The following is a 25474-nucleotide window of genomic DNA, read 5'->3' as shown; positions in this document are numbered from 1 at the left end:
AATGGGGTAGACACAAATTTATCGAACCATTCAGTCATTATTTGAAAACAATTTTCGTTTTATTTCGCAGAGTTTCAATGTACAGTTGAAGTTTAAAATAATCTGAGATATTAATCGTTGATCAGGCAGAAACACACGATTAAGCTACAAAGTGTCACCACATGTTGTTCTTTTTATTTTCATACTGCTAGATTTTTTCATTACAAATACAAATGAAGAGTATTACAAAAAAAAATCACTTCGTCTCTGTACATCGTGAATCTGATCAGGAGTCTAATTGTAAATAAAAAAAAAGGAGAAAAAAAAACAAAAAATTGGCTATCTTACGTATAAAAATATCTTACGGCGATAACAGGATGAACCTATTCTTTTAACGTTATCGTTCTCTAAATCCAATTGAAAATTCTGTACACTTGGTTCTTTTGTTTGCACATCTTGTGCTATCAATCTATCAAATTAAGCTCATTAAAAAAATAAAATCTCGACATTTGGAACGAGCTCTTTGAACAGGGCCGTAGAATACGCATTATTCCGTTATCGTTCTGTCGGTTTATCGTTGATTATTATTTTTCATTATATCTTTTTCAGAGTATTTTCTTCGTACAATGTTACGCCATACGTCGCATGTTTTTTTTTTTTTTTTTTCATTTTTCAGTATGAATAAAAAAACGTATCGCTATGAGTTGTGAGATGGAAAAGCCACAGAATAGCAAGAATAAAAAATTACAGAAATAAATACACGTGTATCCAAACGATAAAGTGAAGTCAGAATGGAAAAATCGTAATACAAAAAAATTAGGAAAAGAAATAAAAACAAGTATATATTGAATAATGATGAAATGCCCCTGTTGAGCACAACTTCCGGAAAAATGGCAAAAGTCGATCTTATATAAGAACCCGACATTGAAACTGAACAGAAATGTCCTTTAATTTCAAATGCAAAGAATAGTATATTCCGGACATCGTTGTGAATATTTAACCAAAGCTCCAGAGTACTGGAAACGTTTTTTTGCCGAGATCCAGTGAACGCGTATGAAAAAATTATTTCTTGATACCTGACGGATTGAAAAATTTAATATTTGAGATGAAATCTCGTTAAGACGAGTTAAAACAAAGTGAGCTACGTGGGTACTCGAAAGATCTTCCTCGAATGACATATCGAGAATCGAACTATCAAGCACCCTTATAAATGATTTATGCAAGGAAGCTCTCCCCTCCGCCCTCCTGTTCAACCACATTGAAATACCACGAACCAAACTTCAAGGCTGCTCTAATTACCAAAACCGCATCACATTGGATAAAAATATTTGCTGTATCCAATTTGAAAGTCAATGAAATTACAAAAATTGTGTGATATAAAAATTGCGTCAATATAAAAAATACCTGAAACGCGTTCGTGCTTTTATACTTGCCAATTATTCAACGATTTGAAGCTCGAAGAAAAACTATTTGAGAATAAAAATATATAAACAAATTGCTACATCAAAGTTTACAAGTTTTTCCCATGTGTAGGGTTACGAAAACGTTTCACGTTCCTTCAGATTTTTGCGTATGATTTTTTCGCAATTCTTCATTGCAGTTCCGTCTTGAATGTGGAAAACGCTGTAATTTTCCCGAATACCGGTCCGATCGTGATCATGATAATTTCGTAAATATTTAACGCCTCGTGACTGGCATTTTTTAATTGTTAGTGACTGCGTTTAAAATGCTTTGCACGCTGGTACCGCGGGCACATAAAGAGCACCAGAATAGAGTTTTTTCGGTACGGTACGCCAACCGAATACGAGAGCTTTTGCAAATGGCTCGATCGCACATCCATCGCATATATCCATTACCAATTTAACTTCACCCTCCGCTGGTTCTCGCTCGTTCTCCTTTGGTGTTTGTTTCGCTACTTGCTCACCAAAACTCGCAAGACCAGCGAAATAATCGTTATTTAATGTCTGTGGCACGAGAAAAGAGTCGTCGACCAATGAACCATCGTCCAATTGTACGAGGCCTCGTTTTTTCTTCTCAGATTCTCGCTTCACTATCACCTTATCGTCTGATCCGCTCGTATTCTCTCGCGGAATGAAGGAAACCTTTGAAAATCAATATCATCATTCTAAAAGTCATTTTTATCGAATAACTATTTTTATACAGTTCGGTGTTAAATTTTCAACATTATAAAAGCCCGAAATGAATTGTAATTTGTTTTTAACACTAATTTGCCATTGAAACGGAACAAATTACTGTATGATGAAGCTTCTTTATACTTCAGATTGAAATTTTTTTTCCAAAATTTACTGAAATTACTTTCACTTTTCCTCTAAAATGATTTTCTGTAACGTATATAACCACCCAAAGACTTTTCTAGCACTATTTTCGAAATCCAGTTTTGATCATAGGACACCATGATGGGGAACGAGTTTTAAAACTCAGGAAGAAAACGCGGTTCCGGGTTTGAGATAATCCTATCAACCGTTCTGTGCACTTTTTTTATCCGGACAAATTAAAAACTTTATTTTTCTCGCAATAGAGAAAACTTTTCCCAGTTTATGCCCAAAAAGTTTTCATGCAGTTACAGAGGAATCGGATGATGAAAAAATGGAATTTGGGATGAGAATTATTGGGATATTTGACAAGTTGTATCAAAGCTCTTACGGCAGATTTTAAACTTTACAATAGTCGTAACGAGATAACTTGTTCAGATGTTTGTTTTGTTGTACGTACCCTAATATCAGATAATGATGTTTCTCTCTTGACAACTTGCTTCTTAGACTCGAAGTTCTCAACATCAGAGGATATTGTCTCGTCGTTCGGGGAACTTTGTCTTTTGTGATTTTTCTCTCTTTTAAAAAGATTGTGATATTGTCCATCTGTGAAACTATAAGAGTTGGCATTGCCAGGCAAGCCAGTTGGGGCCTCGGCCAATTCAGGTACACCGTTGTCAAAAAACTGTGAAGGTCTATAAGCGCTCGCAAACGAAGGAAGTGCCGAAGGTTGAGGTTGCGCAGGAGGTGGCGCAGGCTTGAAAGCATCAGGATTAATTGGTGGAAAACTGATGATTGATGGACCGGGTGCAGGTAAATTGGGGTGGCGAAGAGTTACACCGTTCTGCACTACCTGAAGGTCGGCTCCAGAATTAATTTTTACCTGAAAGAATACTTTTGATAAGAAAAGATTCTACTTTTAGAGAAAAAAAAATCAAATTGTATGATGACGTAGAAAAATTCGATTACCGTTACGTGATTTTAATTGCGATTTGGATCTTGAAAAGTTAATCCATTGGTATAAAAACAATAAACCAAGATTAGAAATTTATATAATAATACAAATGAACTACGATGAGAAGGTGCAATTTTTATTATATTTTTATACCCGGGGTCGCAACTCATTTTTTCATGCCAGACAAATTCTAGTCTTCTGTCTTGCCAGACAATTCTCCACCGTAGGAATAAATAAATAATCGTTACAAATTACTGTCCACCGTGTAATTTATCATATATCTATTTTGTAGCAGTCTTACCCGATGATTTATTTGTCCTCCGGTGAGGAATGGGTTCATTGGTAATGGAGGTCCAGTCACTGGTGCCTGGGTCGTTGTTCTAGGTCGATTGTTCGAAGTATCGTGCTCGTAGTGATGAGCATGATGATGCTTATGATCCTTATGAGCCTTTCCGGCAGTCAGTGCGACGTTGTACAATTGAACCATCGTTAATTCACCGAGTAAGCCACCCGAACCTTTAGTAATTTCGAAAAAAGTTGTCTTATTTCCGTTACGAAAAAAAATGAAAGTGTTTTCCTTTGACTAACCTGGAGGCGCTTCTGGACCCTCAAGGAACCCGCCACCGAGTTGTCTCTGCTCCTGACCCGAAATAGCAATACCTCCGCCCTTGATCACGTGACCAACGAGCTAAATTCGAACGTGGAATCAAAGCAATTCAAATGAATAAGAGGAAAAAAAAACTGTATGTGCGACATCTCTGAAAAAATAAGTATTCACAACAATGATATTCACGAATTCAAAACGATATTTTATAACATGTTTTTGAGTTTTTCTATTCTGTATTTATTTCAATAAACGAATTCTAATTAGATTTCCACACTGTCTCAAGAATGAAAGATGTGATTTTTGTAGAAATATATTACATAATCAAAAAGAATGAATCCTCCGAGTTCTTAGTATGTCCAAAATTCCAGTTTCCATTTTTCAAAACATTCTTAATTTCGCTCTGGAAATTTAATGAAAATAGTACCGCAAAAACAAAGCTTCTTATACGAGCAAGCGAAAACATTGTTTTTCTTCAATCTATCATTTACTGCATGCATTGTTTAGCGGGTGGGAAAAATGGAACACGTCCTTTCCACTCGGGATTTCTCGTGAGTGACATAGCATGTGAATGAAAAGTATACTGAAAAAAGAAAGAATACAGACGAGGAAGTCCCACATTGAAGCGCATATCACGTGAAAAGATTCCCCACGCGTGCGTTTACGAAAATTGCCCGAACAATGGAACAGCGAATAGTGTCTATACCGTTTGATATCACAAATCTCAGCGAAAGAACGAACCGTAAGAGTTTCGTGACTGAGCGAAACACCATTATAAAGTGCAATAGTCCTGGGGTGTGTTTTATTTTGGTTTAGTGGTGAACGCGATAATGAGCTCACTCACGAATGTACAAAGTCACGCGGAGAAACATGTACTTTCCTCCCGGAAATTCACGTCGAGATTACTTTCCAAAACTCTTATCGAAAATCTTCAACATCTAGTTCTCTTTTAAGCCTCATTGGTTAAAGGTTTTCATTCAGAGTACCGGCGATAACGACATAAAACCGGAAATAAAGCTCCAAACATTTTTTCGTAAATATTCCAATTATCATAAAATCTATAAAATCAAGTATTGCATGAAAATTTATCGTTAAAAAAATCACATAATGAACACGGCTTCGGTGAGGATTTCCCTATGAACGTTTTGTTTTGTTTCTCATGCCGAATGAAATCCTCGATCAAACAGGAAAAGAAGATCGAGTTCTCTCACTTTTTTCCAGAGGTGGAGTCTTGTTTCCATAAATTTTCTTACCCTGTTGTTGAAACCGCGACCCACGCGCTCGTCGTTGACCCAGATTTGCCATTCACCCGTACGACCGTTCCAGCTCTGACAGGAGTGATACCACTTGTTCAATCTCAACGGATAGTTCAGTCTGTAGAGATTATGACCATCTATGTTCATCATGTAGTAAGAACTTCTCGCCGTGTTTGCGATCCACGATAAAATTCCTCGTGGCTGATCACCGACTGAAATTTTTTTAAAACCATATATATTCCTTTGATTGTCGACATTTCGGCACTTACGAATGTAAACTGAAAACAATTGTGAATCAATGTCTCTCAGATGAAAAATTACCTTCCGCTAATAGATTTTATAACTTGCAAGAAATTCTATTGAAATAAATATTTACACTTCTTAGCCACCAACTTTTAATCAAGTGCCTTCATGAAAAAAAGTAGAGTTGGACTTCTGTAACTGAGTGAGAAATTGGTGTGAAAATTATGTTTTTCGACGTTGTTAAATATATTAAAAGACATTTGTACGTATAAAACTTTCTCACAAAGTCTTTTTGTGCTGAACGTAATTAATGGAAAATATTGTAAAATTCCACAACCGCGTACGAGATAGTTAATGAATCCTCGTTATTTACTTGGATTTCTTCGTTCGATCTTGGGAATAAAATGCAAGTGTTCTTGTTTGAATAGATATGAGGGATCAGAGAAGATAACAAAGTAAACGAATAGATGATCGTAACTTTCTCAGCAGGAAGATCTATAGTAACGAGACACACGCTTGAAATCCTTTCTAAATCGGTACCCGCAAAATATACACGTTCGTCTACCAAGATGAACAAAAGCAAAAAGATCCGACGTATTTTGCGATATGTCCGTAGAAAGTGGCCGACGATAAAATCAATTTAAGTACAGTTATTACGAACCAATCACAACATGAATTTCATTTCGAACTTCACTCTTAAAATACGTTGCAGATGAATTTGAAAGGAGTTCGATGGATGTAGAAAAAAAAGCAATTTATATTGTTTTATATTGTCAGCATTACCTGCGTATGAAAATAATGGATGATCATTGGTGTGATTCGTAAACTTGGTCCACATGCACAGTGTAAATTCCTTGAGATCAGGCATGACGACCTTGTAGTGAATGTACTGTAAAACAGAACGGGAAAAAAATATTAACTCTTTTCCATGTATGACGCAAAAATTGAAATAATATAAATAGCACCAACTATTAAACGAAATTAAATCTCTTTGACCAAATGGAAATTTCATATATACAATAGGGTGATTAAAAAAAAAAATTTTTTTTGTTTTCAATTGCAAACAGGCTTAAAAGTTTCTTGTTGGTGTAAGAAGACTCCAGTTAAAATTTGAGCCCTTAATATTAATATTTAGATAGTTCGCATCGCACATTTTCATTTTCCATAAGAATAACATTGGAAATTTCTGTTTTGCACATTGTGATCTTTACTACAAGCCTATCGTTTGTCATATAAAAAATATCTCTACTTGTTCTTGTAGAAAATCGCACGCTCTACAAAAAAGGTCTCTTATGATTTTTCGTTAAACCTAATAGTCTAAAAGTTATTAGAGTTCAAAGTTCAATTTATCGCAAATTTAACCGTTTTCAGTATATTACAGCAAAAACGTTATGGTCCTTGAACTCGGTCTCTTAGAAACCGTTCATGAGTAATTTTTTACAGTAATCCAAGAAAAATCGAATTGTTTAAAAAAATTTATTAGTAGAAATTTATAAATTTTTTTTTGTAAAAAAAATCTCGTTAAGTATTTAATTGTTCTTGTTTTCTTATAGTCTCCGTACATATTTTATAAACTATTATGGTTAAAATCAATTTTCAAAATTATAGTGGAGCAATCGAGTTGTCCAATACATATCAATGTACCGGTAAAAAAAAAACTTTTAGAGCCCATATCGGTAATATAACTATTTTTCTACTCGGTGGAGTTGTCGATGAAGTAGTTTAGTTTGTTGATTCTTGTAAAAATAGATACAGGTGTTCCTCAATGTGTATTGCTTTTTGAAATATGATTTTCATCAAATACTGAAAGTTATTTTTAATTTTTTTTCTCGGAGTTTCGCTGGCCTTATTATTACAAAAAATTATGAACAAATATTCTCTAACAAACTGAATTTAAGATAAACACAAATTTTTCGCCAATCTTTTCCAATAAAACCATTAAATCCGCTATAGTGTACTGAAAACGGTCAAATTTGCGATAGATTGATCTTTGACCTCTAATAAATTTTAAACTATTAAGTTTAACGAAAAATCATAAGAGACCTGTTTTGTAGAGCGTGCGATTTTCTACAAGAATAAGTGAAGATATTTTTCATATGAGGCTTGCAGTAAGTATCAGAATGTGCAAAAAATAAAATTCCAATGTTATTTTTATGGAAAATAGAAAAGTGCGATGCGGACTATCTAAATATTAATATTAAGGGCTCAAATTTTAACAAAAGTCTTTTTACACTAAAAAGAAACTTTTAAGCCTGTTTGCAATAGAAAATAACTAAAAAAATTTTTTTTTAATCACCCCAATATACAAATATTCTGTAATTAAATGCAGCAATTCGGAATACCGTCCGCTCGTTTCGTCGTGCTCGACGTATAGGCGCGACGACGCTTTCTCTATATTACAGCAAGTTTTTCAAATAAGTGTGCAAAACGTTGCTGCCAGTCGCAAAATTGTTAATCTGGATCACGTTCGAGTAACAAAATACTTTCGATAAAAAAATCAGGATTCATTTTCTCTCGAAATCAGGATTTCGACCAGTCGAACCAACTGCGTATATTTACATCGGAATTATTGCAGACCGTATAAATGATTTCTCCCCACAACGACTTTGACTTCTCGACATGGACTTGTGACGTTTTGATCTGAGAGACTTGGAACAATGAAAAAACCGTGAATATCGTCACCGTAAATTCGTTCTGCGATGGTCATTTTTAAAATGTTTTTCTCTAATGGTCCAGTCGAGCATTTTTTTCACTTGCTTCAGGATGTAAACGTAGGAAGACTATTACAAGAGTGAGTCAGCGTTCGTGCGATTATAGCTATCCGTGACAATGTACGTGAGCCGCGAGTAGCAAAAAACGCATTTGTTTAGCGATGTTAACGGCCGAAGAAGCTCCGAACCGGAAGCTAAGTCCATCTCGGCCACGTACACAGGCGTTACCATCGCGGTAATCAGTGAAAGTTCCACTCCGTTGTACACTCTATTACCATACGTACTGTATGTATGTACACAACTAAGAAAGTATGTTGGGCTATCGTAAATAACGCGGTGCACGCGTTATATATATATATATATGCATGCAAGAGAGACGCGCCTTCGAGAGAGCTCTTCTTGTAGTGCGGCCAAGTGAGAAATCGTCCACGTTGGAACTGACCCTTTCTCTCGTTTCTTTTGACGTCGAAGTAAAAAATAAAATACAAAATATAAAATATTTGAGGATACGTGAAACCGTCGACTGCCTACGCACATTGAAAATGATATTAATGGCATTGATATCGAAACGCAAAAGACTCAGATAGAGAGGAGGAAGAGGAGAAGGATATAAACTGAGGGAAAACTGTAATTAACTTTTTTTTTTTTTTTTGGTACTATATTAGATTGCTATACAAGATTGCTGAACTGAAGCAAAGCCGAAGTAAATTTATATCTTATAGGAAATTACGTTATAAAGAACGTAAGAATTCGCTCCACTTCACAAACTTGGAAGGATAGAAAACGTTAATTACACATTCGGTTATAGATTTGAGATATCTATTGCTCTGTTGGAACCGCATGTGACGGATCTTTATTGCGCCAAATGAATACACGTCTCTCTCGCTTTAACTTCAGCGAGAAATGAAAAGTGGGAGAGAAAAGAATAGTAGTAATTGAGACGAAAATCTCTCCGACGATGCTATCATCTTCATGCTTCAAAACTCGTAACTATAGAAACAATTTTCGACAGCTGTAAAAGAAGTTTTCACAAGCTCCCATCCTGAGTAATGATGCTGGCGAGACACAATTGCTCTTAATCATTTACGAGGCTCATTTAACCTTGGATAAGCCATAATATCGAGATCGAATCTACCCCGCAGTTTCAACTTCCCACCGCTCGTGAAACTCCGGTGCTGTTATCACTCCTATATTGCGATAGAGCCTCTCTTTATCATCCGAACATCAAAGCCTCTCATCAAAAGTTTTAATCGCATTTTCTTGTTAATGGCGAATGAAAATTAATCAAATTTTGACACGTAACGTTGGATTATCGCGGAAACTGTGCCATCTATTAATTCTTCCACTCCAACACACGAAAGGAACGAAAAAAAGGAAAAAGCATAGCAAGGATGGAGGATGGAAAGTTCACAGAGGATGAGGCCCAGCACAAGTGTCACCATTGTCTTTCGCTCTCATTCGTAACTATATCAATGTGTTTACACGCATCGCAATTTAACGTTTGAATTTAGATATGCAAATGTCTCATGCGTGTGTTGTGCTATTGCGAGCACATCGCGCGTGCTCTTGAATAGTCATAGGAGCGTGTGAAAAACTTGGAATACATCTTCATACACACTTGGAATACACTTCATGGTACAAACAACGAGTGCAGTCTCTATGAGATTGCATAAAGATCATTGCATCACGTGAATGAACTCTTTTTACACGGTGCACTCATAGAGTCAAGATATAGCATGATGCATCGTTACAGAATAATGAATCTGTAACGATGACATTCATTCGTATCGTATATAGTTCACTAATGGAGTAACTTTCATTGATCGACTTAATAATTGTGATTCCACAGGAATTTGTTCGTATTTACATGATTAACTGCGAGGATCTTAATAATAATATACGTCATAGTGATTTATGGATATGAATCTCGAACTCATTCATCATCGGAGCACGTTCGTGCGAACTTTTATTACTTTTTCGTAAATATTTTATTTATTTTAATGCTCCAAAGTATGGACAGTTCGGATTATAATTATACACACGATTTATAAAGCAGGAAATTCGAATCGAAAATAAATTAAAAAAATAAGACAACTGTGAAAGATCGATCTAGAACGGCGAATCGGCGGCCTCGCTGATTTTAATGACGAATTTGAACATTCATGAACGATCTGCGTCACTCAAATCACTCTTCCCGCAATCATAAACGTTGTGATGACGTTACAACGCGACACTAAAATAGATCTCTTCATGCGTCTTCGTTTTTATTTGCCTGCTCAAATTATTTTTGTAAGGGACAATTTTTCATGTCCATGTAATAAATAAACTCTTTCGCTGATGCCCGTCGGAACAGAAGCGAGTAGAATAGCTAAATAAACTTCAGTCTCGAATAAACTTTCGTCATGTTATCGCTCTGGTATGTTTTTTTTTACAACCCGACGCCTTTTGTTAAGCGGATAGCGTGCACAAGAGTCCGAGACGTGTTCGCCACTATTGCGAAATTGAATGAGCCTGTCATTACGCGGAAGTGTGAAATCTTTTATACGCCCCTAACGCTTCGTAAATTTTACTCACGCACTGGAAATATCTGACTTTAGTAGACACTCAACTCTCGTATTTTTAATGCGACACACGTACAAGAATTTTCACGTCCCATCAAAATGTTCCTTGAAAATCATAGTTTTGTCTCGGGAAAAAATTGTTGCAAAAATGTTGGTTGTTACAAAATGCAGCGAAAATGACAAAAATATCTGATGAAGAGGGTTCCGGAATGTGCTGTTTCCTACTCCAATTTCTGTTTCGTTTGAAATTCCGCCAAAAAAATCTCATTTCCCCATTGTTCCTACAACAATGGAAAACATTCAAGACTCGATCCATACCCAAATTCGGAATATCACGTTTCCACTCCGGTAGATGAATCACGATATTATGCACCCGCATGAATAACGACAGAACGGGTGTACCAAACGGGTTGAGCAACGTTCATCAACGGCAGTTACGTCCTTCTCTTATTTGTGCTTAAGCTATGCAATAAGCGTTCGGTCACGTACTACAGTCTCAAATAACATGAAAAATTGTGTTCTGAAATACTCAACGCTCATTACGAAAGCACCAACATTAAAAAGATGTTTTGGATATGAAAAATGATAACGTGACACGTTCAATATTGACATTTTGCGCCATCCGTTCATGAAAAAATTCATGCAACTCTATCGTTTTCCAAGTGCTCATAATGTGATTTTTAATCTTCAATATCTTTGCAAAATAATAATAAAGGCCAATGTACTCTGAAAGATTAAAAAAAAAAAATAAAAAATAAAAAAATTACGATAATTTTCGTCTAACGTTTTGATCTAATTCTTCTTGTGTTCACATCATAATATCACCATATAGGTAATGTGTGATTATATCATTTATGTATTATTCTATCTCCTTTCACGCAACTCTAAAAGTAAGTCAATGGCAATGTTTATTTTTTTTTTGTTTCATTTTCTGACATTTAAGATAGTAAAAGAAAAATGCACAAAACGTTTCGGTATCGTGAGACGCGTCGGAACACGCGAATATTTTTCTTCTTTGGGCTCCATCGTACTCCTTTTTGTACTACATCTGAGTCGGTAAATTCCTCGGTAGCGGCCGGTATACAATGCGCATTTACACGTTTGCGTAAGTACCGACAACTCGAACACTTTCCTTAGCATCTCATTATTTACGGTTGCACGAAATTGCGTGTGATCGCTATCGTTTGATGTGCAGTTTTCGCATCATCGTAGATATTTTTATAGCACGCAAGATATAATCGGCTAAATTTTCCTCGCGTTAAAAGTTTTTGAAATTTTTCTGATTTCTGTTACTGGAGCTTCATTGGAAAGAAAAGAAATTGGACTTGCGAGAATAATTTATTATTACCCTGTTAGAAAAATCAATTATATTCGTTCGAACTCATAAAGTCAATTACGTTTATATTAATAATTCCCACTGCAAGCAGATAACTGAATCCTTTTTCAGTTTGGCAAAAAAAACAACTTTTTAAACAACTCTGTTATAAGTAACTGGCGATATAAAAAAAATCTTTTCTCAATTGGCTCTTTTTCATACGTACTTTTTTTTGAAGTTTTTCCAGACAAAACCCAAAGAAAATTACAATTTATTTTTACTTTGATTTTTCAACGTCCTCTTAGACAATCTGAGCAATATAGAAAAATATGATCCCACTTTTTTTGACGCAATGGAAACTATGAATTTTTCAATATTGAAGTAAAAATTTTGAAAAGACACCCTTTCTCAGCGACTTTAGAAATTTCGAAAAATTTAACAATGAGATATAAACTTTGCATCACCTCTCGATTTTTGATTGTCTATTCTGCTGATATATTGTCAAAAAAAAACTTCGATGTTTTCAACATTTTTGCTACGAGTTTTACACTCTTCCGTGATCATTTGTCAAGTTCTATTCGAGAGCTGCGAGAGGTGGCTCGTTCTATTGAATGTGGTTTTGTGCAGAGACGAAACTTATAGGAGGGATTTCCCAATCCGATATCTCAGTTCCATGTGACGGAAACTTGGATCTATTGGTGAGCAAAGGGCGACCAATGAAACCGTTGGAACTTCCGGTTTAGCGTCGTCTAGTCGTGCGCTGCAATTTCGTGCCCCGGTTTACGGATTCTGCATCGAATAGAATCGTAGTACAAAGGTCGTTCAATCGAGTGTTCTAGCGCTCGTTCTAGTTTCCATGTGAATGGCCCGCTCACATGTTCAAGTATCGTGAAAGCTATCCCGATTGAAAAAAAAAACTTGTTCGGAATCCCATCGCGTTTATATTTTGTATATGGAAGAAAAACGCGAAGGAACATTACTAACTTGGGAAAGAATTTATAACGTGATTACTTGCAAAAACTTGCAAAAACTTCGGTGAGGCAGGTCAAAAAAATGTAAATAATATAAATATTCTTTCCCTATGAATTTTCATACTTTGTTCGTAAAAGTTTAGCATAGACATCCCTATAAAGTGCTGCTGGGTTGCTACAAACACGCGCGAACTTGAATTTCCGTATACACATAGAATAATATTGCTTAGGTGAGCCCGATATGAACTTTGCGGAGGAAAGTGAAATTTATTCGTCGTTTCATGGCTTCTCGTGGTCATGCATTTCCCGTCACGAGGGACCACAAAAGCTTAGGCAAAAGGAAGCACCTATATATGTGTACGTCTGTGATTACTAGACAAGCCTGTTAAAATCGTTAGAATTGTTGTTTTCTACAGCTTGCTTTCATGCCTTATTGTAAAACAAATACCCCTGAAGCTTGGTCATTTCATGACCAACAGCTATACAGCGTGTGCTGAGCATAAAATCGAACCTCTCCTTTGACGACTATAATTTATCGGGAATGCACGAATTATATTTTTGGGATCTGTAAATCAAAATCTTGTTGCCTATCGCATTGTGCTTATTTTGCACGGTCCTATCGATAAAATTTTTTTAACTAATCTTTCAAAATTCCTCTCGATACTACAACATTCGATTTGAATGATATAAATCAGTCGCAGATTCGACTTCCTACATGTGAATTTGATTTTCTCGTATGTTGTAATCGATAGTTTGATTGATCTTATTTTCTATATTCACTTTCGCAGTACGCGATTTTGTTGTCATAAATTTTCATGATATTTTTTTCATTTTCGTAATTTTTTGTTACTCGTTTCTACAGAGACTTCGCGGATTTTTGTCGTTTCGCGGATTTTGTAAAATCGTTTACTCAATGTAACTCCTTGACCCCCAGTGTATATATTTCGAACGTTTTGATACGATAATTCTATTTGCAACTTTGAAGAATAAAAATTTTACTGTTATCGTATTACAACCTGCTCGTCAAAAATGTACATTCCGTGAAAATTTCTATGTAACTTTAAGGATTCGACGAGAATAAAACGTTTCTCGTAAAACAGCAGAAATGTAAAATCTCTGAAAAAATGGACATTTCTGACAAACCGCGCAAGTTGCTTGAAGGTACGAACGATCCACTCCTTGCCCGCGTTTCCTTCGCGTGTTTCAGCGCGTGTCGACAAATTATTCTACAACCCATATCGAGTTTCACCGGTACCTTCGAGGTCGAGGGGATTTTTCCTATTCAGCGGCACAACTAGCGTGTCAAACGATTGAAATTAGACCAAAGTACGTGCTAAAGCAGCGTTAAAATTTCTGTTTCACTCTCCATCTCAAATTTTGTTGATTCGTATATATAATTTGTTAATTTGTCAAGTAGCCAAAAATGCTTGATGTTCGCAGGCTTCCTGAAGCGGTAAGTTTCCTCAGAGGATTCATTAAATTCCTTGGGATCACACTTTCACTATTTCTCAGAGAGATTTTCATACCAGAATATCTAGCTAACCAGCACTGCTGTTCAATGAAAAGTAAATGTTGAATTCTCAAGGACAATGACAAAAAAACATCGCAATGATGCTCAAGTGGTCACAATAGATCCATCCCATTATTGTACTAACGGATTTCGATTCCTCAAAAGCTCTACTCGTGTACTTGCACACGTCGTAATACACTCCAACACTTTGTAAGTAACAGCGATATGGATTCGGCTGCTTCACGGCTAGCTAAGTAAGTTGTATGTACGTAAGTTACGAAACAATCGAGCTCCGTACGTATCTATCGAGTTCGATTTGATCACGGTGATAGGCACAGATCAGACGTGTCAGTATATAGCGTGAACAAAAAATTGAAAGTATAAAGTCCGTCGGCGAGATTGTGTACATATTTCTATGTATCCAGTGTTTACTTTCTATCGCACTCCGATTCAGTACGTGGATATATAATGACGAACTGTCAGAATTAAATTTACTAGGACAAATGTAGGATCTCGGAACGATCAAGAGTCTTCGTATTTTCGTAGGTGTATACACACTTTTTTTTCGAGTACGATTTTCCAAGTGCAATAAAAATTATATACCCTCGCGGTTATTGCGCTACGATTCCATTATCGCATACACTTGCAATTGCAACACCGCGTTTAAATTGTTCGTGCGAACTTTCACATATATACTTTACTACATAAGTACCGATGTGGATTCATAAAAACAGGGCATTCAATTCCGTTCAATCATTTCTACGATTTGGTATGTACCCCACTCTTTTCTAATTCATCTAAAAATTGATATAGAACGGAAAGTCTATCTCTAAATCCACCATATTTACTGGTTTTCCGTGACATCATTAACAAATATGCGAGCATACAGCACGTTATTGAAATTTGAAGTGGAAAAACTGTGGATCAGAATAAATATTTTATATGCCGAATGAAAATGATACTGGATACCTTTTGAATGATTTCACAAAGCAGTGCGTTGGGTTTTGAAGTCGAATGAGTTAAGAGCATCTTGATTTCGAGGAAAAAGCCATATACGTATTGAAATGCAGTTGTTTGGAATGCTCAAACGGGTTTTCAACAATTTCTCGAGTTCCTTCACAGTATTGAAGCGGAATTGTAGAATCACGAGGGCACCCAAGATACGTGAGAGAAACTCGGGTATGATTAAAAACGGTGCAGATACAGTGTTATTATTTGTGTACCGTCATCTACTTTTAAGCCGTTTTTTTATGCACTGATTTTTCACGATTACGAACGCTAGTGCGAATGGATTTGTACTGATTGCCTCGAACAATTTGTAAATTTTCTCTTTCTCTCATCAATTCTCTCAATTGAAAGTTGAGTTCCAATCAATAGTCATTTATTTTTTCACTGTATACAGAGTACAAATTCCAATGAATAATTCGCCAATTGTGACAGTTTGTTTGTTTTTTTCTACTTAATTTATTTTGGAGAGGGAATAAGTTGATAGATGAACTTTGCTTCTTTTTTAATCTTTCAAGACTCACCTCAAAGTACAATTGCTGGGTCATTCCGACTTTGTAAAGGCCGCATTGATCTTCATCTTGTTGCGAGTGAATTTGTTGATGAACTAGAGGCGATTCGTTGATATTGTAAGAGGGCAGTGCAGCATCACCGTAAACTGCCTCTTGATGAACGATGCTTGAGCTTAATTGCGCTGGAACAATAGGCCTCCAGGATGATGATATGGCTAAACTGAGAGGCACAATGATGCACAGAAGGAACAACGTCGTTTGATTTTTCCGCCCCATTCTCGTTTTGTTAGTTTCTAAAAAAAAAAAAAACAAAGTAAGCAGCCTCGATGAACATTGCGTATTAAGAATCGTCGACAACGAATGAAGGGAAGTATATTTGCGAAACTGTTCATTTTTGTTCGTGGATAGAACTGAAAAAAAAGCTCTGCTGTAGCAACGAAAATGTTCGATAAGCCAATTGACAGAAATTTGCTGTTCCTTTACGAATAATTTAGAACCGCCCACCGAACAATGACTCAATATTACTCTGCTTGAGCGTGAAATCAATTAGTTCACCGACGGATACAGCATTCGAACACTTCTATCTATGGTGAGCCACCCCGAGCACTTTTCTCATATATAAATAATAGAAACTTTTTCTGTAATCCCTAGAGGATAGAACGTCAAACCAGTTTCGTAGTACGAAATACCTCCACGTAAGAATAAAAGGAGTCTGCCAAATAAGTGAAACTACTTAAACTCGTTTGTTATGAGTCGAAACGCTCCTTTATCTATTCACTTTTCTTAATTTTTGACACACTTTGATTTGCTAGAAAACGATCTATTGGAGAGTTTTTTAAATAATGAAAATATATCTACGATTGAGAATCAAGTTTCAAATCCCCCCGCGCACTCTTAGACCAATTCGATTTCCAAATTGTGTGTGCGAAATCATCATACATTTTTTTCTTTCCCATGCCCCGTTGATGACAGATAACTCAATTAGTGATATTCTGATGCTGAGCTGAACGAAGCTCGGAGGCAAGTGAAGCACGCTTTACTCAAACTCGTATTCGGCTGACTATTTTTCATTCTGACAGACGAGATTTGTAGTTTCCGTTTGTAGTCAACATCTCTTCAATGCTTAATCCGAAATGATAATGCCTAAGAACTATTTTATTCAGAATTTCATGATCCTCGACGTATCGTACACAAAAATTTAGGGCACGCTGTGGTGCCTACACTTCTCGTACGTCGGTTGAAATACACCTCGTTAAAAAGTTACACATGTCTCTATATGCAATCCCAGATTCAACGATAAGTATACGTACATTCGTATGTATATGTGATACGTGTATAGATCTATTCGAGTTATTGAATTTGTTTATATAAATAACTACGCGTATAGATCGTTAAGTTCCCGGCAGGATTATACCAGCCTTCAGGAGTGTTGGTTGTCAGCACCTTAATTGATTTCCCGTACGATCTCGTGTTTAAACGTCGTCCAATTAAGGTGACGGCTTTAAGCACAAAGAGGGCTGACGTTTCGTTTCGTTAGGTCTTCTGCCGCCTCTAAGTGCGCCGTATTAAACGAATTGCATGCGGAACGCCTCGTTACCGAATATATTTGAGCTTATTATCCGGGACACTTGGATCATATGTTTGAAGCTCATCGAATAGACGAAATGCATGCGTAAAAAAAGCTGGAGGAAAAGCCCATGACCGATGAGTCAAAGTCTAAGAATGCAATTTATTTGCCTGACCCACTTTTTAAGCTCATCAACTCGATGATACGCTTCATATCAATAAATATATGTATGCAAATTTCAAAAAATCATTATAAAAAATTTCAATTAAAAAAAAAAAACCTGAACATAAAAATCAATGAATATATCGCATCCATTTATTGATTGATATATTTATTTTTCCATCAATTCAATTTTTATTCTCGAACATTAATTTTCCTGCGATGCATACGCCGATGAAATATAGATGGATCGAACTCTTAAAATTATACGCTTCTAATGGAATATTTTTTAAAATTTATCGGTAATTAATAACGGTACTAAGAATTTTGAATAAGGCTGACGTCCCATAAAGCAACTTATTCAGTGGAATTTTTTATCGATATGTCGAAGGGAAATTGTTAGTTATGAAGCTCGTAACGGTACACTCACACACACACATAGCAAGTCGTATTAGTCTAGTTGTGGCATACTGGAATTTAAAATCAATCCTAATTAGGTCAAAGTAAAAGAGAATGGAGGGATTCGATACGTTTGCTCCCCGAATAATTTCTCAAATTGATGTACAAAAATCTATACGTGGCCAAGAACTGTCGTACGACTTTAGAACTCGATAGACACATAAATAACTTAAGAAACTCTGAGGCTTCGACGATGAAAAATTGTCACACTTATTCCTCATTGAAGAAACCTCGTCAAAGAAATTGTTAGGATTTTTGAATTATTTTCTACTCAATATTCTTTTTAATTTCGCACACAATGTCATTCACCTTCTGATTGAATTCATTTGTCTTGCATCAGTGGCTTTTTTACGAGCTTATACCTTCACGGTGTGAAGTGTTCTTTGAGACAAAAAATCTTAAAACTCGGAAATTTGAAGAGAAGCTCATCTTTCGGCAATTTACAAACAGGTAATGTGAAATACTGACGATTTTTTCACACAAAGCAACCTTTACTACGCAGCCACAAAAAACAATGAAGTACTATCCGCGACCGAAGAATGATACACATAGCTGAGAAATTATTCAAGATAGCGACGAATGTCCATCGTTTAAGAAGTGTTATTTTTCGTTTCAACAAAGGATCATAAATCGAGTAAAAGTTTTTGCACGAACTATGGATTACAGCCCGCCCCATGGGCGGCGCTAATTTAGTTCAAATGAGGATATTCTCGTAATGTATAATCGTATAATATGTGTCGAGAAGGGATAAGCCTCTACGTGATTTCTGCGTAGTACTTTCTCTGGTCCGTAATAAAATAAATGCAGGATAATGATTCTTGTTGTGCAACTCAATTTTTTCCGCAGCAGTCTTTTTATTTATTTTTATTTTTTTATTTTATTACACACGCCAAAACTATGATCGCAACGATCAGCTATTAATTGTCACGCAGGGGAAAAAACGCATGCAGGAACATTATATTTTTATTAAATTACTTAAAAGTTCATTATTTCGAAAAATGTTATTATCCAATTCTGTACTAACGAAATAATTACTTTTGGTCTAATTCTCGAAAAAAATGTACGGATTTCTTGTTATGTTGATGAAGAGAAGAACCGGTTTTATGAATAAATATTTGGTGCAACGAACTCGTGAATTATAAGTATTCATGATATCACTTAGTAGAACGACTGAAAAAAATCGTTCAATAATATCTCAATAATTTAATAATTTAAATAAGATTTCCAATTGGAATCATCATTTTAACTCAATTTAATTGAAAGAAGTTAAAATAATTGGATCAGATTGAAAAAATAAGCAAATTTGCGCGAACTAATATTTCTCGCTGCTTGTAATGAAAGTCGTATATAGTATCATTTTGAAGCAGCATATATCAGGAATGTCCGTAATGTTTATAATATCTATAATAGCAGTTGATAGGCAATAATGGCTCAAGGCCGAAGGATTGAAAGATTGATTTATAAATTTGCGAACTCGTTCACTCCGATCGGATAAGTATAACTCAGCGTTAACGTCACACCTAACGTTGCGTGTATTGTCAAGAAAAAATCGTGCGGATTTAAGCAAACAGTTTCCATTAAAATCGCAATCGCACTAAAAATCTGAATGTGAGAAAGTAAAAAATTACATTCACACCATTAAATACAAAATTTTTAGTTTTTTCAACATTCAACTTATTTTGCAACTCGAACAGTATCATTTCTATCACGGTATGTAAATAGGTCACATTCGCTTTCAAACTTCATACCTTTTAAAATTTTAACGAGACCCAAGAGTTCGAAAATGGATTGGAAACATTTTGACACTGGATTTACAAAACGGCTTTTCGCCTTACATCTCCTTGGTCATTTTTCTTATACTGCTGTTGATAATAATTTACGTGACTTTTTCTATTTAATTAACAGCCGTTGTGAAATTATTGGAATTTTCATTCGATCTTGTTTCTTCGCTATGAGAAATAACAGCATCTTGTTATGCATCAACGACACATTCATGAGTTACCATCCTCCATTAAAAGACCTTGTGACAAATAATCGCTATTATTGGCAATCCCTTTACTTCTGTCTCCACGTGCAGAAGAATTCCATTTTCTTCATTCTTTTTTTTCTCTTCATCAACATCTATTTTCTGGTTTTCTTTAAAGGACTCGTGAGAACGTTTACATTCATGATCGTTGATTAAGGATCTTCTGTATGTAAGTGTTTGAATGAAAAGTCTTTTACGCACAAAGTCGACTAAAATTAGCTCAGAGATTCAACATTTTTGTACAATTTTATAATAATCAATGAAGTAGTTAATTGATTATTAAGTAGTATTTGAACTTGGCCGATGAGACATAATAATTTACTTATTAAGTATTAAGTAAACGTGAAATTTAGAAATAAGAATTTGAATCAAAATGATATGAGACTATCGAAAAACACATTTCCGTATTCAGAGATAATTCGTCATAAATTATTTACCCATGAACGTATTTTCTGCCGACAGATTTCTTTTGCATGAACAAATCGATCGAAATATCTATCAAGCGTAAAATCTAGTCTGTGAAATGAAAGATTTTCTTTCCGGCTAATCAGAAAACGTCTTGAACAATGGATCTGTAGTCGGGTCGTAAAAAATTCACACGATGAAAGTCACGATAACTCGAGCGTTAAGAGAAGAAAAAATCGCACGAAAACTGTACACAATAAAGGCGAGAGATTGCCGTATACAAGAAATTATTATGTGTCAAGCTGTCACGGAAAACTACGAAAACTGATGATAATTTTTTAATTATTCCATCAGGTTAATATTGCTGCGTCCAGTGTGCGCCATCGTTGATAATAACTCCTCGAAGAGATCTTTCATTTAGCTCAAACAATCAACCGATTATCCATTTATGTTTTGGACCCATTGATTTTATCCACCGAACTGTTTCAAGTCCAGGAATTATTAAATAAATCTTATAAAATAATAGAATAACAAAAAAAAATGATCCTTTAACTTTCATACCACTTAATTTTTTCTCAAGACGATCCAGAAAAATTACTTTATTACTTTTAATAGATTTACAATATTTACAATATTTCTGAAGTAGTAGAAAAGCAAACGAAGCGTGTAGAAAGATATTAATTGGGTAGCTTCCATGGGTAACTGGAAATGGAAAACCCGTTTAACTTTTACTTATTGAAAGTGATATTAAAAACAAATACGTTTATCAGCAAGAGTTGTATTTCGATCAATTTGGATAAGAGAATGGTCGATATGAACAAAGTAATAAATAATTTATCAAGTTTGTTGACAGTGAAAATTTATCACCTGCTTTTTGTCTTTCATACTAACCATAGGAGCTTATTTTCAGTGTCTTTTTTCGCACCATTTTTCTATGGGCCTAGCGTTGGTGAATATATTAAATGAAAGACGCGTAATCAGAGCATAAAACCGGACACTCCATTTGAATCTTTTAACTCTTCTCACTGTATGGACTCGAGAATACGTATAGCGAACGAGTTCTGATAAAGAAGTAACCGTTTTCGGACGAGCACTGAAATGAGAATTCAAGATTGTCGACGTCATGTTCGATTTATTTCACTTTTTTTACACATTTTGCATTTCGACTTTCGATGAATATGCTTTCGCAGCAAGTTAGTAATACTTTCTACTTGAAATTTTACTGGAAAAGAGTAATAAAACTTAAGACGACCGAGAAAGGCTCGACTTGATCACTTTGAAATGTTATTTCATTCGATTATCACTTTCGAATCACTTCGAAGCGTATAAAAACATTCAAAAATGATAGAAGCTATAGATATAAAAAAAGGTCATACTCTCATTGAAATTAACCATCAATTTGACCTTCTATGACAGTTGCTCTAATCGTGTGACGGAAATCATTTGTCGGTCACACACGTCAACTTTGATTCTGATCGTTAAGGTTTCTAGCGTGAAACGAACGCTCACAATTTTTACCTTATACAAACCCGTCAAGGGACACTCGATAGAATATGTATACTTTGAACTCAATTTTCTAGTTGGATTACAAGCGATCCTAAAATGAGCATCAGGGCCATGGAAGCTGCTCTTGATTCACAGACTCCACGTGCTTTTTCACGAGTACACGAAAGAACATTATTTCTCAGCAACATTTTTTTCATTGAAATCACTTTGTTTAACTTTCTAACTATCTCATCGTATCGATTTCTGTTGCTCGAACGAAGATATATTTATGTATAAATATTTTATTGATCAATTAACTGAATTATTCATCGTAGATAATTTTGGAGTGAATATTCACACGAATTGTTTTTGGATATGCGCTGTAACACATTTTCATCTTACGAATTCTTGTTTTCCGGAAATCTAGAAGAAAATTAATATAATGTGAAATGAGCAACGACGTCGGTGTATTTTCAAAAAACAAATAGAAATATTTCGATAAAAACTGTGAATAGATGAAAATCCATACAGAAGCGTTGGAGCCTTGCAAATAATCGGAAGCGGGCGCTCGCATCAACGACTTTCGCAAAACGCAGCGAACGAACTTGTCACGGGTACACGTCCCGATTTAATTATGGCGTAACATGATTGTCAATTTACTCAGATAGTCAAAGTTTTTCTTGCTCGAACTTCCGTAACTTATGGAAAAAATGATGACGGAAATAACGGAGATCTTTCGAGGGTGTAATTAATCTGCTGTGTTATGCAATTAACAACAATATTCCGAAAAGCTTCGAGTAAATAAAACCGTAACTAAAAACTGACAAAATTATATCTTCTAAGCAAAATAAAAAAAATACATATAGGGGAGACCCGGGCAAAACGGGATACCTAAGGAAATATTGAACTTTTCAGAAGTTTGAGAAGCTCTGTCTATTTTTTACTCCCAAAAACTAAGAAATGTACTGGAATTCTTTTCAATTTTCAAAAAAAAAAAAAAATTCCGAGGCAAAACGGGGTACCGCTCAAAAACTCATGAAATTTTTTTTTTACTATGATTTTAATTCAATGCACCTTGGGTGCATTTTGCACCCGTAACCGAGTGCTTTCGACTTACCATTGTAAGCGCTGAAAGCGATCTCAGCGCTTACAGCGCTTACAACGCTCTAACGTACGTCGAACGCACCCTCTGTAATTCAATTCAAAATGAATGATATGAATAATAACGAAGATTGCCAATGTTTATTTTGTAAAAATTTGTATTCTTTATCTACTGAATCATGGATTCAGTGCCAAAATTGTGCGGAGTGGGCACATTGTGTGCACATGCACATGCATATCATGCGCAGGTGTAACCACACAGGATGGTCCGCTTACTGTCGTAGACAGTAATCTGCGAGGCAGTAATCGCAGATATGCAAATACTTTTTGTATATCTGTGCAAAAACGTTTTCACTTTGGAAGTGATGTAAAAAACAAAGAGAATTTTAGAAAGACGATTTTTTTTACAAAAAAAATCAAAATCCAAAAAAAATCAAGATATTTTGGAAAAAATATGTTTCATGTTCTTTTCGGACAAGTATAAAAATTGAAAAAAAAAAGACAAAAAAATTTCTCTCATTTTTCGGGTATCCCGTTTTGCCCCGGTCTTCCCTATAACTGTCATACCTGACGATGCGATTACGACGTAACTTTTTCTTTCAACACAGTCTCAAGAAATTTTCTCCCATTAAAACGTGGCTCGTTAATTAAGCTTTACATATTAGTCAGGAGGAAGTTCTATGGATTTTCATGAAAATCTTAAATAAATCAACGAACTTGCTCCAACATCGAGTTCAATTTATTCTCGATTTACCGGTACCTTGAAATATTCTGGCAATGAACTCTTGAATTTGTTATTCGTCGAATGATTGTTACTCAGTAGTTTTGCTATGAATCGACCTTTAGTTACTGAGAATACCGGAATGGTACAAAATATCAATAGCTAAGAATTTTCGTTATTAAGGAGTTTCGGTACAGGCGATACAATGTTGCCATGCTAATCCATGCTAAAAAAATTCAAAAATTCAAAAAGTTCAGAATTTTATAAAATTTGGTGAACATATTCTTTAGTGCCAAATTTGACGACACAAATTTTTTAAGATTTTTCTTCTACACAGTTATCGAGTAATTGATCACTAAAGTTTACGTGTATAAGCATAGCGTTTCCATATATATAGGTATACATTCCGGGCATGAGAAATCTGCTTTAATGCGTAATTACTCGATAACTAAGTAGAAGAAAATTTTGAAAAAATTTGAGTTTTCGCACTTGATGTTGAAGAACATTATCACCAAATTTGATCAATTTCTTAATATTTTGACTTCTGTACCGAAACTCCTTAATCGAATAGCCGAGAAACATCGAACAATCGGAGCATTGATTTTTTCCGTAATCCCGATGTTCAAACTTGTTTATAAGCCTGCTTGAACAAAGTCTCAAACTCGAAAATTCCGTAATAACTGAGATAATCAAGAAGAAATGAAAAAATTGGGCAGTTGATCACGTATTGAAGTAACATTAAAATGGCTGTTTAAAACTTACCGGTAACGAGAAATCCGAAACTTTGCGTTGTTTCCTGAGCTCAGGTGAGCGTCGATTAGATCCTCGCGGTCTCGAAACAGAAAGGTAACTGTTCGTTCGCGGTACTCGGCTCTGTATCTCGTAAGCTCCGAAAGAAACACACGGGAAGGTACACACAAATCTCTCCTCCCCGTTTACCGCGGTGAGAGAACCCTCGCCTGCTGCCTTCCTCGACGATTCCGTCACCGTTTACTGCCGCTTCGTATCGAAAAATGGGGCAAAAATTGACCTCTGCGAGAATCAAAGAATGCAAGAAAAAGATGTCCTGTTGAATATTATTCTTAGGTGTTGGTGTTGCTGCTCTTTGCGCCTTACGCACTAATTTGTAGCATAAAAAATGTACGGAACTCCTGAATTTTACCTCATCATAATTTTCCTTTTATAAGGAGAGTACAGCTGATCGCTTGATTCCACTGATTAATCGTAGAATTGAAAAACATCATCGAATATAGATAAGCAGAAAGTCAAGAGTCGAAATGATCTGATTATTATGCATATTAAATTTCGAGCATACATTGCACTCGTTTATACTCCAAGCAAAATTACTTCAGCCTTTATTCGGTTATTGGAGCTTTTTTAGTATCGTAAAATATTTGCGAACAATTATCAGTTCGGGCTCTTTATCGTTGCGCCGATTTTATAATTTTGTGACGCACATATTTTCTATGAAAAACTAGTCAAACGTCTCCACCATGGTACAATTATCGAGTAAAGTCTTAGAGCAGGGTACATGGCAAATAAATGCAGGTATACTTACTGTAGTTGCGGAGAAATTGGATAGATCGGACCGTTTGCGAATATCATAAGGCGGCACAAATCTGGGAGCTCGTACTTAACCGGCCATGCCAGTCGATC

The 25474-nt window shown here is 35.5% G+C and overlaps 2 protein-coding genes across 12 annotated transcripts in view; one reads left to right on the top strand and one right to left on the bottom strand.

Moving 5' to 3' along the window:
* LOC122412823 (uncharacterized) overlaps window positions 1-25474 on the top strand; it is a 241837-nt gene that overhangs the window by 156846 nt on the left and 59517 nt on the right. The gene's annotated exons all lie outside the window — the stretch shown is intronic.
* Window positions 38-24710, bottom strand: LOC122412883 (uncharacterized). Its single transcript, XM_043422851.1, has 8 exons — window positions 24581-24710; window positions 15908-16188; window positions 6094-6199; window positions 5065-5279; window positions 3796-3895; window positions 3509-3723; window positions 2713-3135; window positions 38-2081 (listed from the first exon to the last, which is right to left on the bottom strand). Exons 2-8 carry the CDS (start codon window positions 16169-16171, stop codon window positions 1701-1703), a joined length of 1704 nt encoding a protein of 567 aa, XP_043278786.1. The 5' UTR covers window positions 16172-16188; window positions 24581-24710; the 3' UTR covers window positions 38-1700.

Source organism: Venturia canescens, chromosome 1 (assembly GCF_019457755.1).
Source record: "Venturia canescens isolate UGA chromosome 1, ASM1945775v1, whole genome shotgun sequence".
NCBI classification, from domain to species: Eukaryota; Metazoa; Arthropoda; class Insecta; order Hymenoptera; family Ichneumonidae; genus Venturia; species Venturia canescens.
The sequence above is the reverse complement of the archived record's forward strand: the minus strand, read 5'-3'. Positions and strand labels throughout refer to the sequence as shown.